Consider the following 12,469-nt stretch of genomic DNA (forward strand, 5'->3'; position numbering starts at 1 on the left):
TAATAAAAAAAAAAGTATACATTTTAATTTTTTTGTGGTTTTGGTGCCTTAAGAAACCCAGTCCTTGTTTTTCCCCCACCACTCTGTTCAGCTGCCAGGACAGGAAAATCCAACTTACACATGACAGCACTAGTGCAGCAGCTGAATAAATCAGCAGAAGAGTGAATATGGGGTGAGCAATAGCTGCCATGAAAGGGAGGATTAAACAAAACAAATTAAGCAATAAAATTAGAATATAATCTGTGCACCAACAGCCCTCCCCTATGAGATGGACTATACTATATAATTCATAATGTCAGCCCTTACCCACAAAGAGAAACGTATTCAAAAAACAAAACTGCAAAAACAGCATTGTAATCTCACTGCTTAAAAATACAACACTAGTTGTGCAGAAAACAATCCTAATATACAATTATCACGTTTCAACACCTAAATATTAAACTGTCCCAGAGTTTCAACGTATATGGCCAATTTAATAACCACAACTATAAGAATCTATTACATTATGAATTGTTGTTAGAATTCATAAGAAAGATTAAAATATGTTTACAGAGCTGATTCAAAAATCCATGTCAAGTACTTAACAGTAGTTTTATTGTAGCAGAGCAGCACAGGCAGGCCACACAATGTATCGGTATGTCGCCGGCTTGCTTCCGGGTGCGCTTTTTCCTGCCAACTCGTGCTGTGATTGGAGAAAGCACTAGTTTTCCAGTTGATTTCAGCCAATGATTTTGGCTCAAGTCAGCTGATTGGCTGTGACCAGTCATACATAGAGTTCTGTGTTTACAAAAACACAGAACTCCGTGTACTGTGAACAACAATCTGGCTGTTTCACAAACAGCCAGATAGTAAAGTAAAAGCAGCACACGTTACACATTGTTAGGCACACAGTTAACCCCTTGATTGCCCCTAGATGTTAACCCCTTCCCAGATAGTATATTATCACTGTATTACTGTCACTAGCGATGTCAGTGTCAGTAAGTGGCCCTCTCAGATAGTGTTTGTTAGCACCAGATTACAGTCACACTATAAGTCGCTAATCACCACCATTACAGGCCAGTGTCTATAGCTACGTAAATTCCAGTATATATACCATAGTTTGTAGACACTTTTGCACAAATCAATTAACAACTTGACCTCCAGGAGATTTACCGCCCCACAAATAGAGCTTTCTTTTGGTTGTATTTGATTACCACTGCATGTTTTATTTTTTGTGCTATAAACAAAAAAAGGCAGACAATTTTGAAAAAAAAAAAAAAACAATGTTTTTTACTTTCTGCTTTAAAACATATCCAATAAAAAAAAATTTTAAATCTAATTTCTTCATAAATTTAGGCCAATTATTTTTTATATACTAGTAATGGTGGTGATCAGCGAATTATAGTGGGACTGCAATATTACAGCGGACATTCTGACACTTTATGGGAACCAGTGACACTAATACAGTGATCAGTGCTAAAAATATGCACTGTCACTGTACTAATGACACTGGCTGGGAAACATCTAAGGTGATTAAAGGCATAATTGTGTGCCTAGCCAGTGTTTTTGTGTACTGTGTTAGGTGCTTTTACTAAGGCAAGAGATGGATTTTGTTTGCTGCTTGGCAGGGAAAGAAAATCCATCCCTTTCCCCCTGTCATGACGGAGCTCAGCCTTGTTTACATAGGCAGAGCTTGGTTCTGTGTATTTTCGTGATGATCGGTGGGTGCCGGCGGACAGCCTTTGGCCGGCACTCACTGATCAGCTTGTGCTGTGACAAGTCACAGCATAAGCAGTGCCGGCGGCACGTGCGCACCCCCTACCCAGAAGTGCAGAATCACGTATATATACAGTATATAGATCTATCTATCTATCTATCTATCTATCTATCTATACACATATACCATATATACTCGAGTATAAGCCATCCTGAGTATAAGCCGAGGCACCTAATTTACCACAAAAAACTGTGAAAACTTATTGACTTGAGTATAAGCCGAGGGTGAGAAATGCAGCAGCTACTATAAGTGGAAAAGAGGGTCAACAATGCCCATCTGCAGCTGCATACCTCAGTGTCCATTGCATACCTCAGTGTCCATTGCATACCTCAGTCTCCATTGCATACCTCAGTGTCCATTGCATACCTCAGGGTACATTGCCATAGTTGCCAACATTGTAAAAAAAAAAATGTGGGACACTTTTGTGGCTGTAGGCGGAGCCGTACAATAATTGGGGGACGGGGGCATTCATTTGTAGGCGTGGTTTAGGAAAAATATACAAGTGCGGCTTCGCGTGCCGCGGTGAAAAATGGGCGTGGTTTACGCGACATAGTGGGCATGGCTTAAATGGGCTTGGCTCAAGAGGGTGTGGTTAGAGTCTGAGATGAATGAGGGATGGAGAGGGAAAGGGGGAGAGGGGGAGAAGGGGAAAGGGGGAGAGGGAAATGATGGGACAGCAGCCCCAGATCCTACACAATAAAAATATATGTATTCTAGAAAGTTTAACAATCAGCAGATAAAGATACTCCAAGCACCTGGTGTTAGCACTTCAATCATCCCGGCACCATGGTTGTTATGGTGTCAGGATGATTGAAGTGCATTATTTCTATTATTACATTGTAATATAAAATGAAATCATTCAACTCACCATAATGCAGAATCAGTGGGATCCCTGAGCGTGTCACTAACCACGTTGCCTGCCACCAGCCGTCCGTCCTTGCGTCAGATGTCCCAGCAGAGTCCGTCCTTGCATCAGGTGCCCCCAGCGGAGCCCTCCTTACATCAGATGTCCCCAGCGGAGCCCCCCTCACACCAGGAGTCCCCAGCGGAGCCCCCCTCACACTAGGAATCCCCAGCGGAGCCCCCCTCACACCAGGAGTCCCCGGCGGAGCCCCCATCACACCAGGAGTCCCCGGCGGAGCCCCACTCACACCAGGAGTCCCCGGCGGAGCCCCCCTCACACCAGGAGTCCCCGGCGGAGCCCCCCTCACACCAGGAGTCCCCGGCGGAGCCCCCCCTCACATCAGGTGTTGCTGGCGGAGCTCCCCCTCACATCAGGTGTCCCCAGCGGAGCTCCCCCTCACATCAGGTGTCCCCAGCAGAGCCCCCCTCACATCAGGTGTCCCCAGCAGAGCCCCCCTTCACATCAGGTGTCCCCAGTGGAGCCCCCCTCACATCAGGTGTCCCCAGCTGAGCCCCCCCTCACATCAGGTGTCCCCGGCAGAGCCCCCCTCACATCAGGTGTCCCCGGCAGAGCCCCCCCTCACATCAGGTGTCCCCAGTGGAGCCCCCCTCACATCAGGTGTCCCCAGCAGAGCCCCCTCACATCAGGTGTCCCCAGCAGAGCCCCCCCTCACATCAGGTGTCCCCAGCAGAGCCCCCCTCACATCAGGTGTCCCCAGTGGAGCCCCCCTTATATCAGGTGTCCCCAGTGGAGCCCCCCTTACATCAGATTCCCACAGCGGTGCGCTCCCCCCTACCTCAGAGGTGTCCTAGTGTGTCCGCTGGCCGCATGGCTAGAACCCCCGCCCCTTTCCATAACAGACTGGCAGTGGGTAGGCAGGGTGAGGCGGAGCGGGGCGGAGGGTGGGCGGTGACGCAGGAGCTCCGTCTAGCCCCCCCCAGCCGTCTTTCTGAACTTCTTTAAGATGGTGGCCAGCGGAGACATTGTCTGTAGCGGACCTGTAGCGGCGGTGGCGAAAATCATGAAGAACCGGATTTCTCGGGACATTTCCTGGGACACCACAAATTCGGGAATGGAGTCTAAGTCCCGGGAATGTCCCGGGAAATCCGGGACAGTTGGCAACTATGCATTGCATACCTCAGTGTCCATTGCATACTTCAGTGTCCATTGCATAACTCAGTGTCCGTTGCATACCTCCCTGTGCCGATCTGCATGCCTCCCTGTGTTAATTGCAGCCTCCCTGAGCCGATCTGCATAGCTGATCTCTGTGTCATGCAGTCAGACGGCGGCCATTCCAGTGTACAAAAGCCGCTTCCCCTCCTTGTCCTCGTCTGTGATAGGCACAACACTCAGTTTCCCAGCAGTCATTGTTCAGTGTTCCGCCAATCACAGACATCCTCTCATCCTCGTCCGTGGGCTGAGGACGGGAGGACATCCGTGATAGGCGGAACACTGAACACTGACTCACTGCTGGGAAACTGAGTGTTCCCCTATCACGGGCGAGGAGGAGGAGGAGGAGGCGCGGCTTTTGTACACTGGAATGGCTGCCATCTGACTGCATGACATGCTGATCAGGTAGGCAGACGGCAGTGACTCGAGTATAAGCCGAGGGGGGCGCTTTCAGCACAAAAAAATGTGCTGAAAACTCGGCTTGTACTTGAGTATATACGGTATATATCTGATTATGCACAGCACGGCCGCCCTGTAGCAGTAACAAAGAAATGTATCAGAATTCATTTTGGCCAAAATGTATAAGGAAATTAGATTTTTTGATTTTTAATTGAAAATGTTTTATAACGGAAAGCAGAAAATATTGTGTTTTTTTTTTAAATTTGCAATCTTTTTTCATTTAAAAATAAAAAAACAAATCCAGTGGTGATCAAATAGCACCAAAATGAAAGCTCTGCTTGTGTGAAAAAAAAAATGATAAAAATTAAATTTGCGTATAGTATTTTTTGACCGTGCAATTGGCAGTTAAAGTAGCGCAGTGCTGAATAGCAAAAAAAAGCTCTGGTCATGACGGGAGGTAAAGCCTTCCGGGGGTCAAGTGGTTAATTTAAAGTAGATGTCTTTAAAGCCTTTGCATTTCTATTGCCATCTACTCATTCAGAGAAATCCAGGGAAAACTGTACCCATTGCTTGTTAATTGTTGAATAAATGCCTGGTCACTGAAGCATTACCATATGAAAACTGTACTGCAATCTGTAAGCTATGTTTGTAGAAAATATAGAGATATAATACTCAGGCAGTGTGAAAAGTGCTAACTGATACCAACCATACATTATATCAGATACAATCAGTTTCATACAGATCTAATGCCTGGGAACATGCAAAGGACTGTGTGCATGATAATGAAATACTGGATGTCACCGCCACTCTCCTAAACCTCCTCATAATACGATTAATGGAGTTAATAACTGGTATCATAACTGATCACCTGTGTAGCATCAAACAGAGATTGAGATGGCAGCTTTCTTGCCTGAAAAGGATAGGAGGGTTTTGTTCCACTTTAAAACACTAGTCATGATTCATGAACCCCCTGTGCCACCTGTGGGTATGGACTCTCTCTGACTCCTGGGCATGTGGTTGATCAGGCCCACCCTCTTTGCCTCTGTACATATGTTTTACATGGGCAGCAAGAGGTTAATATTTTCTTAATCGACTCTCCGCTATAGAGTTAAAGTGCTACTAAACCCTAGACCCTGCATTCACTATATCTGGTCTCCCACAGAACACAGAACAGGGAAATGCAATTATTTTAGTAAATATAAACTGCTACCTTTTCTCATCAGCAGTATATATACCCTGTTTCCCCAAAAATAAGACCTAGCGTGATTGTCGGTGATGGCTGCAATATAAGCCCTACCCCCCAAATAAGCCCTAGTTAAAGTCCTTGTAGGTCTTATTTTCAGGGTAGGGCTTATTTTTGGGGAAACAGGGTAGGGCTTATTTGGGGGGTAGGGCTTATATTGCAGCCATCACTGACAATCACGCTAGGTCTTATTTTCGGGGAAACAGGGTAGCAGTCTTGGAACTTCTATCAGTGTCTGGTTGAAGCTTGTAGGAGGAGTTTTCATTCTCCTCTGACTGTCCTATGAGGCTGCAGGACCCCTGACCCTCTGTCTGGACAGTGATGATTGGCCCTGTGCTGATCACATGCACTCTCCCAAGAAAAAAAAACAAACTCTCTAGCAAAACACCAAACTGAGCATGTGCAGAGTGACTCCAAAGGCTCTGAGCTATCAGGAGATGGATTAGGGACAGTGTAAGAAGGGGAGCATCAGATAAAACAGGATCAAACAGCTATTTTACACATTACGGAGAATTAACCCTTTAGGTTCCACAGTGAGTATAACAAGCATGCTTTACTGCATATACAGACCATAGTTGCCAACATTGTAAAAAAAAAATGTGGGACACTTTTGTGGCTGTAGGCGGAGCTGTCCAATAATTAGGGGGCGGGGCATTCACCAGCAGGCGTGGCCTATCAAAAACAGACAAGTGCGGCGCGCGAAGCGCGTCGCGCCGAAAAATGGGCGTGGTTTACGCGAAATTGTGGGCGTGGCTTAAATGGGCGTGGCTCTAGAGGGTGTGGTTAGAGTCTGAAATGAATGAGGGATGGAGAGGGGGGGAGAGGGGGAGAGAGAGGGAAATGACGGGACAGCAGCCCCAGATCCTACACAATAAAAATATGTGTATTCTAGAAAGTTTAACAATCAGCAGATAAAGATACTCCAAACACCTGGTGTTAATGCTTCAATCATCCCGGCACCATGGTTGTTATGGTGTCAGGATGATTGAAGCGCATTATTTCTATTATTACATTGTAATATAAAATTAAATCATTCAACTCACCATAATGCAGAATCAGTGGGATCCCTGAGCGTGTCACCTGCCACGTCGCCTGCCACCAGCCGTCCGTCCTTGCTTCAGATGTCCGAGCAGAGTCCGTCCTTGCATCAGGTGCCCCCAGCGGAGCCCCCCTCACACCAGGAGTCCCCGGCGGAGCCCCCCTCACATCAGAAGTCCCCAGCGGAGCCCCCCTCACATCAAGAGTCCCCGGCGGAGCCCCCCTCACATCAGGAGTCCCCGGCGGAGCCCCCCTCACATCAGGAGTCCCCGGCGGAGCCCCCCTCACATCAGGTGTCCCCGGCGGAGCCCCCCCTCACACCAGGAGTCCCCAGCGGAGCCCCCCTCACACCAGGAGTCCCCGGCGGAGCCCCCCTCACACCAGGAGTCCCCGGCGGAGCCCCCCTCACACCAGGAGTCCCCGGCGGAGCCCCCCTCACATCAGAAGTCCCCAGTGGAGCCCCCCTCACATCAGAAGTCCCCAGCGGAGCCCCCCTCACACCAGGAGTCCCCGGCGGAGCCCCCCCTCACATCAGGAGTCCCCGGCGGAGCCCCCCTCACATCAGGAGTCCCCGGCGGAGCCCCCCCTCACATCAGGAGTCCCCGGCGGAGCCCCCCCTCACATCAGGAGTCCCCGGCGGAGCCCCCCCTCACATCAGGAGTCCCCGGCGGAGCTCCCCCTCACATCAGGTGTCCCCAGTGCCCCCGCCTCACATCAGGTGTCCCCAGTGCCCCCCACTCACATCAGGTGTCCCCAGTGCCCCCCCTCACATCAGGTGTCCCCAGTGCCCCCCCACTCACATCAGGTGTCCCCAGTGCCCCCCCCTCACATCAGGTGTCCCCAGTGCCCCCCCCTCACATCAGGTGTCCCCCCCTCACATCAGGTGTCCCCAGTGCCCCCCCCCTCACATCAGGTGTCCCCCCCTCACATCAGGTGTCCCCAGTGCCCCCCCCCTCACATCAGGTGTCCCCCCCTCACATCAGGTGTCCCCAGTGCCCCCCCCCTCACATCAGGTGTCCCCAGTGCCCCCCCCCACTCACATCAGGTGTCCCCAATGCCCCCCCCACTCACATCAGGTGTCCCCAGTGCCCCCCCCACTCACATCAGGTGTCCCCTGTGCCCCCCCCCACTCACATCGTGTCCCACAGCGGTGCGCGCGCTCACCCCCCACCTAGAACCCCCGCCCCTTTCCATAACAGACTGGCAGCGGGGCGGGGGGTAGGCGGGGCGAGGCGGAGCGGGGCGGGCCGAGGCGGAGCGGAGCGGGCCGAGGCGGGGCGGGCCGAGGCAGGCCGAGGCGGAGCGGGGCGGGCCGAGGCGGAGCGGGGCAGGGGGTGGGCGGCGACGCAGAAGCTTCGTCTAGCCCCCCCCCCAGCCGTCTTCCTGAACTCCAACAAAATGGCGGCCGGCGGAGACAATGTCTCCGCCGGCCGCCGACCTCTAGCGGCGGCGGCGGCGGCGGCGGCGGCGGTTTCAAAAACCGGAACCGAATTTTTCGGGACATTTCCCGGGACGCCACAAATCCGGGAATGAAGTCCAAGTCCCGGGAATGTCCCGGGAAATTCGGGACAGTTGGCAGCTATGACAGACAGACTTTACTGTTGTGGGTTTAGTAACACTTTAGTGTCAGACCTTTTAACTGTAATGGTTCAGCATTTTGAAAGAATGTATTTCTAATTTAAACATATAGTACATTAATAACAGTTTAGGTTTTGGAGCTGAGCAGTATTCAAAATCTTATTTTGTATTTGTTCTCAGCAAGTTGTTTTGTTTGTTCTCAGCAATTCTGTTAGCAAACCAAGACGGGTACAGTGTGCAATGGGAAAATTCTTCATTGACTTTCTTTTCTATGTGCATTGGTTATAAATTATTTGCCTTGTTTATTTTTCTTGTAGATCTCCCAAGACAGGATGGAAAAGTTGCTTTTGTAACTGGAGGCTCAAGAGGGATAGGATATTATACAGCAAAACATTTAGCCAAACATGGAATGCACGTGATAATAGGTAAGCTACATTGTTCTATTTGTACTTGTTCTTGTAGTCATTAGCAATCTTACAGTATGAAGTTATAAATTTAATTCCTTCTAAGGACTTTTGTTTTACAATCCAAAGGTTAAAGGTTAAACTGCATCTGAATAATATTGGACCTAATTTTGTTTCCTGCTTTGCCATGGGTAGTCGTGAGGAGTAAAGAGGTACTTAATCCACAAAAAAATTGATGATCATTACCCCATGAGAAGGTATACATAGCCTTTTTTTAAGCATCAGGCAATGTTTAAAGAGCAGTTATCCATTGCGACCGATTAGCATTGCTTCTTCATTGTTTTAAACTGCTGAAAATACAGGTTACCTGTGTTTTTTGTATACCATTGATCTTTTCATTGCTTTTGATTACTTAAAAACTTTGGAATAAAAGGTACATCACCTTAAACCTAACCTAAATACTAAGGATATACCGCTTATGTCCTATACTCCAGCAAGGCTCTGCCTACTCCAGAGAATGTAAACACTTGACTGGGTTGTCTTATTTAAAGGGTTAGTTCACCTTTACCAATAAACTGCCTATGCAGATGAGGGACGTCTGTAGATAAAAACAAGCTTTTGCTATAGGTGTAGGCCATTTACGTACCTCATGAGGCTTGTTCTGAAAACTCCTAAGGGGGGGGGGGGGGGGGCAGCTATTAGGCCCCTTTCACACTAGCGGACTGTTTGGGTCCGCCTGTCCATTTTTCAGGCGGACCTGATCAGACCACCCATTGTTCTTTATGGGGCAGCAGATGTCACCTGCCAGCATCCGATCAGATCTGGTCCACTAAAAACAGACGGATGGGGATACGTTTGTCATCCGTCCATTGGATTGGATGACAATTGGATAGAAACGTACATGCAGTCCGTTTCCATCTGACCACCCCATAAAGAACAGCGGGCTATGTCCATGTCTGCTCTGCATAGTGGAGTGGACACAGACCTGTTATCTGCCTGCTCAGCATGTTCTTTCACTTCCCTGAGGCAGTAACTCTGAGCTTAGTGTCTGAGAGCTCACTCCTGTGATGTTGAAGTTGAACAGTAATAGCGTTTCCTCACTTAACAAGCAACGACCTGGGAGATTTCAGGTCAGGCTTCTTGAGATATGTAAATGACCTACACCAATAGCAAGGGTATTATTCAACTTTAGTCAAAGCTGCTCAGTTTGTTTTTATCAGATGCCCCTTATCTGCATAAGCAGTTGTATGGTAAAGGTGAACCAACCATTTAATTAAAAATACCTTCTAAAGAAATTGGGCCTGCTTTGAATAGAGAAAGTTACACTAAGGTATCAAGGTACTGAAGTAAAGGTGACTCCAAGGGGAAACACACAGCTGTATAATTATCAAAAATTATGTTTATTAATACAAACTGGAAAATTCACAAAAAAGCAACCATCACCACACCATCAAAAAATAAATGAATGACAACATTGTCTTTGTATAGCCAGGGCATCCCTCTCCACCATGCTGCAGTGTGATCGTCAGTACATGGCCAGGACTTGTTTTTTGTTTCAAGCCCGGGCTTACACATATGCGAATTGTATGCAGGTTTCCCTGCATCCAATTTGCATGACAGGAGAATGTGACCAGCTCTCAACGGAGCCGGTTCACACAGCTCCGGGGGGGGGGGGGGGACGCGGTTCGCATTTAAAAAGGGAATAGTGCATCTTTGATGTAAATGAAGACCAAAAGCAGTGGTTGTCCCGTCAAACATGAATGTATTGTAAAAATATTGTTACAATATATTTTGATGTTGTGCTTATGTGCAAGTCAGTGGCTAGCCCTTTGATGAGCAACTTCACAAGTATTTAAAAAAAGAATTACCGTAATAAATAAATAAAAGTTGCTTCTTTTTCAAATCTTATTAGCCCTTTAACCAAAATAATCTTTATTAACATTTCCTCCCCTTTACTCCAAATTTCTTTTTTTTTTTTATGTTTTTCATTCTTGCTTGTTTTATTTGCTTTCATAATGTTGTGCAAAAAAGACACACACAAAAAAAATCCTTTTTTAATTTGTAAATCATTTTTCCACTTTGGTATTTAGACCTGTTCACCCCAATGTGATTTGTCATGAGGTTTGACAGTTCAAAATCGCATGCCAAGTCGCACCCTATTTACAGGAATGGAACCATGAAAAATTGTTGAGACTCAAGTCACAGCGACTTTTAAAAGGTTCCTGCACTACTCTTCTAAAATTTCATTGCGACTTGCGTTAAGTTCTGTTAAATGAAGTCGCAAGCCGAAATGAAATCGGAGATCCAAATCGCACTGATCTGAGGTTTTGAAATTAAGAAATTTTTGAAAGAAAGAAAGTAGTGGGAACCAGGGCTAAAGAACATATTTTACTGGTAATATAAACAGGACAAATCATTTTTTTAATGTAGTGTAACTAAAAATTTAATTGTTGGACTGGATTATTTACACATGATAGATAGTAAAGGTATCTCCTTTGTCAACAGACTTCACAGACATCTTCCTAAATTTGAACCAGTTCTCAGACAGCACCCTCTATAGCAGTGGTGGTCAAATGACTAGACAGAGAGGTCCATATCTGGCATCACCAAAGGGCTACACATAATCAGTGTATATAATATAATTTTAACTGGAGGAAAGTTCAAAACTAATCTTAGAAATTGTCATTTTACTGAAAGGGCAGTTGATGTTTAGAATAGACTTCCAGCAGAGGTAGCGAGTCAGTCAACAATAAGTGGTTTCCAACATGCATGGGACAAACATACAAAACATGTATTAAAAAACAAAAAAAACAAAAACAAAACATTTCTTGTTCTGCTAGTCTACCACTACCCTTCCCCCCAACTGACAATGCTGTTGTTCAAAGGTGTCTGCTTTACTACTTCCTCCAGAATGCAGACACCTTAAGGCCCCTTTCACATGAGGCGGACTCCGTTTCTGTCCGTTGATCTCCGCTGAGCCGGCGGATGACAGGTCCCTCTCTGCTCACTGAGCGGGGAGGGGCTTGTCAGGTGCCGCTGCCGCCTATGGAGGGATCGGATGAAAACGGACAGCGTGTCCGTTTTAGTCAGATCTCCCCCGATCCGCCAGCGACGGACCTGGACGTAGGGCCATCCGTCTGCTCTTCAGCGGATCGGACCGGGTCGGATGTCAGCGGACATGTCTCCGCTGACATCCGACGCTCCATAGACTAACATGGAGCGCCCGTTCAGGTCCGCCGTCAAAACTGACAAGCGGACCTGAACGGTCCGATCGTGTGAAAGGGGCCTAAGAGAAGAAGTCTGTTACTAGCTGGATCATCAGGTGAAAATAAAGGAAAAAAGGCCTAAACAAGAAAATGTCAATCAGTACATCTAAGCTGTTATGTTACATTTTTGTTTTTGGATTTAATACCACCTTAGATGTGACTGCTAAAGATCACTGCCAGTATCGCCTCCTAACAGAGCCTCCACATTTGCACTTCTTACAGCCCCTTTAGTAGTGACGTGTCAAGGCTACGCACCAGGGTTAAAGCAGTGGCTGTCAACTTTATTGGGACCATGTTCCAATATATAAAAAAAATATTATACTCACACAATAAAAGTATGGAAATACAAAGCATGTATTGAAATGCTGGAGGACTCTAGATGGAGCTGGGTGTCACAGTGAGGGATGGGGGTTTTGGAAGGAGTTAGGGGGCTCTGCAGCGAACTTGATGGTTGATGGCCCAGTAGTGGATGAGGTTTCTTGAGGGAGATGGGAGAAACTGTAGGGGATGAGGTCTCTCCAGGATGTTGGGGGCTTTGCAGGGGCACTGTGGGAGATTGCTGGACTCTGCTGGGGCTGTGGTATATTGTTGGAGTTTGGGGGCTCTATGGGGAGGCTGGAGGCTCTGCAGCAAGCTAGGGGGCACTGAAGGGCACTGGGTTGCACTGTGTGTGCTGAGGGATCTGAGGGCACTGTGTTAGGTTGAGGAGCG

At 47.5% G+C, this 12,469-nt stretch overlaps 1 protein-coding gene across 4 annotated transcripts in view; it reads left to right on the plus strand.

The window, feature by feature from the left end:
• Positions 1-12,469, plus strand: part of DHRSX (dehydrogenase/reductase X-linked) — an 863,646-nt gene that overhangs the window by 372,601 nt on the left and 478,576 nt on the right. For all 4 annotated transcript variants that reach the window (XM_073616402.1, XM_073616400.1, XM_073616401.1 and 1 more), the window contains exon 2: positions 8,406-8,513. In XM_073616402.1, the coding sequence (XP_073472503.1) occupies positions 8,498-8,513 (16 nt within the window). In that variant the 5' untranslated portion in view covers positions 8,406-8,497. The remainder of the gene's footprint in view (positions 1-8,405; positions 8,514-12,469) is intronic.

The sequence above is a fragment of the Aquarana catesbeiana genome, linkage group LG02, assembly GCF_042186555.1.
Source record: "Aquarana catesbeiana isolate 2022-GZ linkage group LG02, ASM4218655v1, whole genome shotgun sequence".
Taxonomy (NCBI): Eukaryota; Metazoa; Chordata; class Amphibia; order Anura; family Ranidae; genus Aquarana; species Aquarana catesbeiana.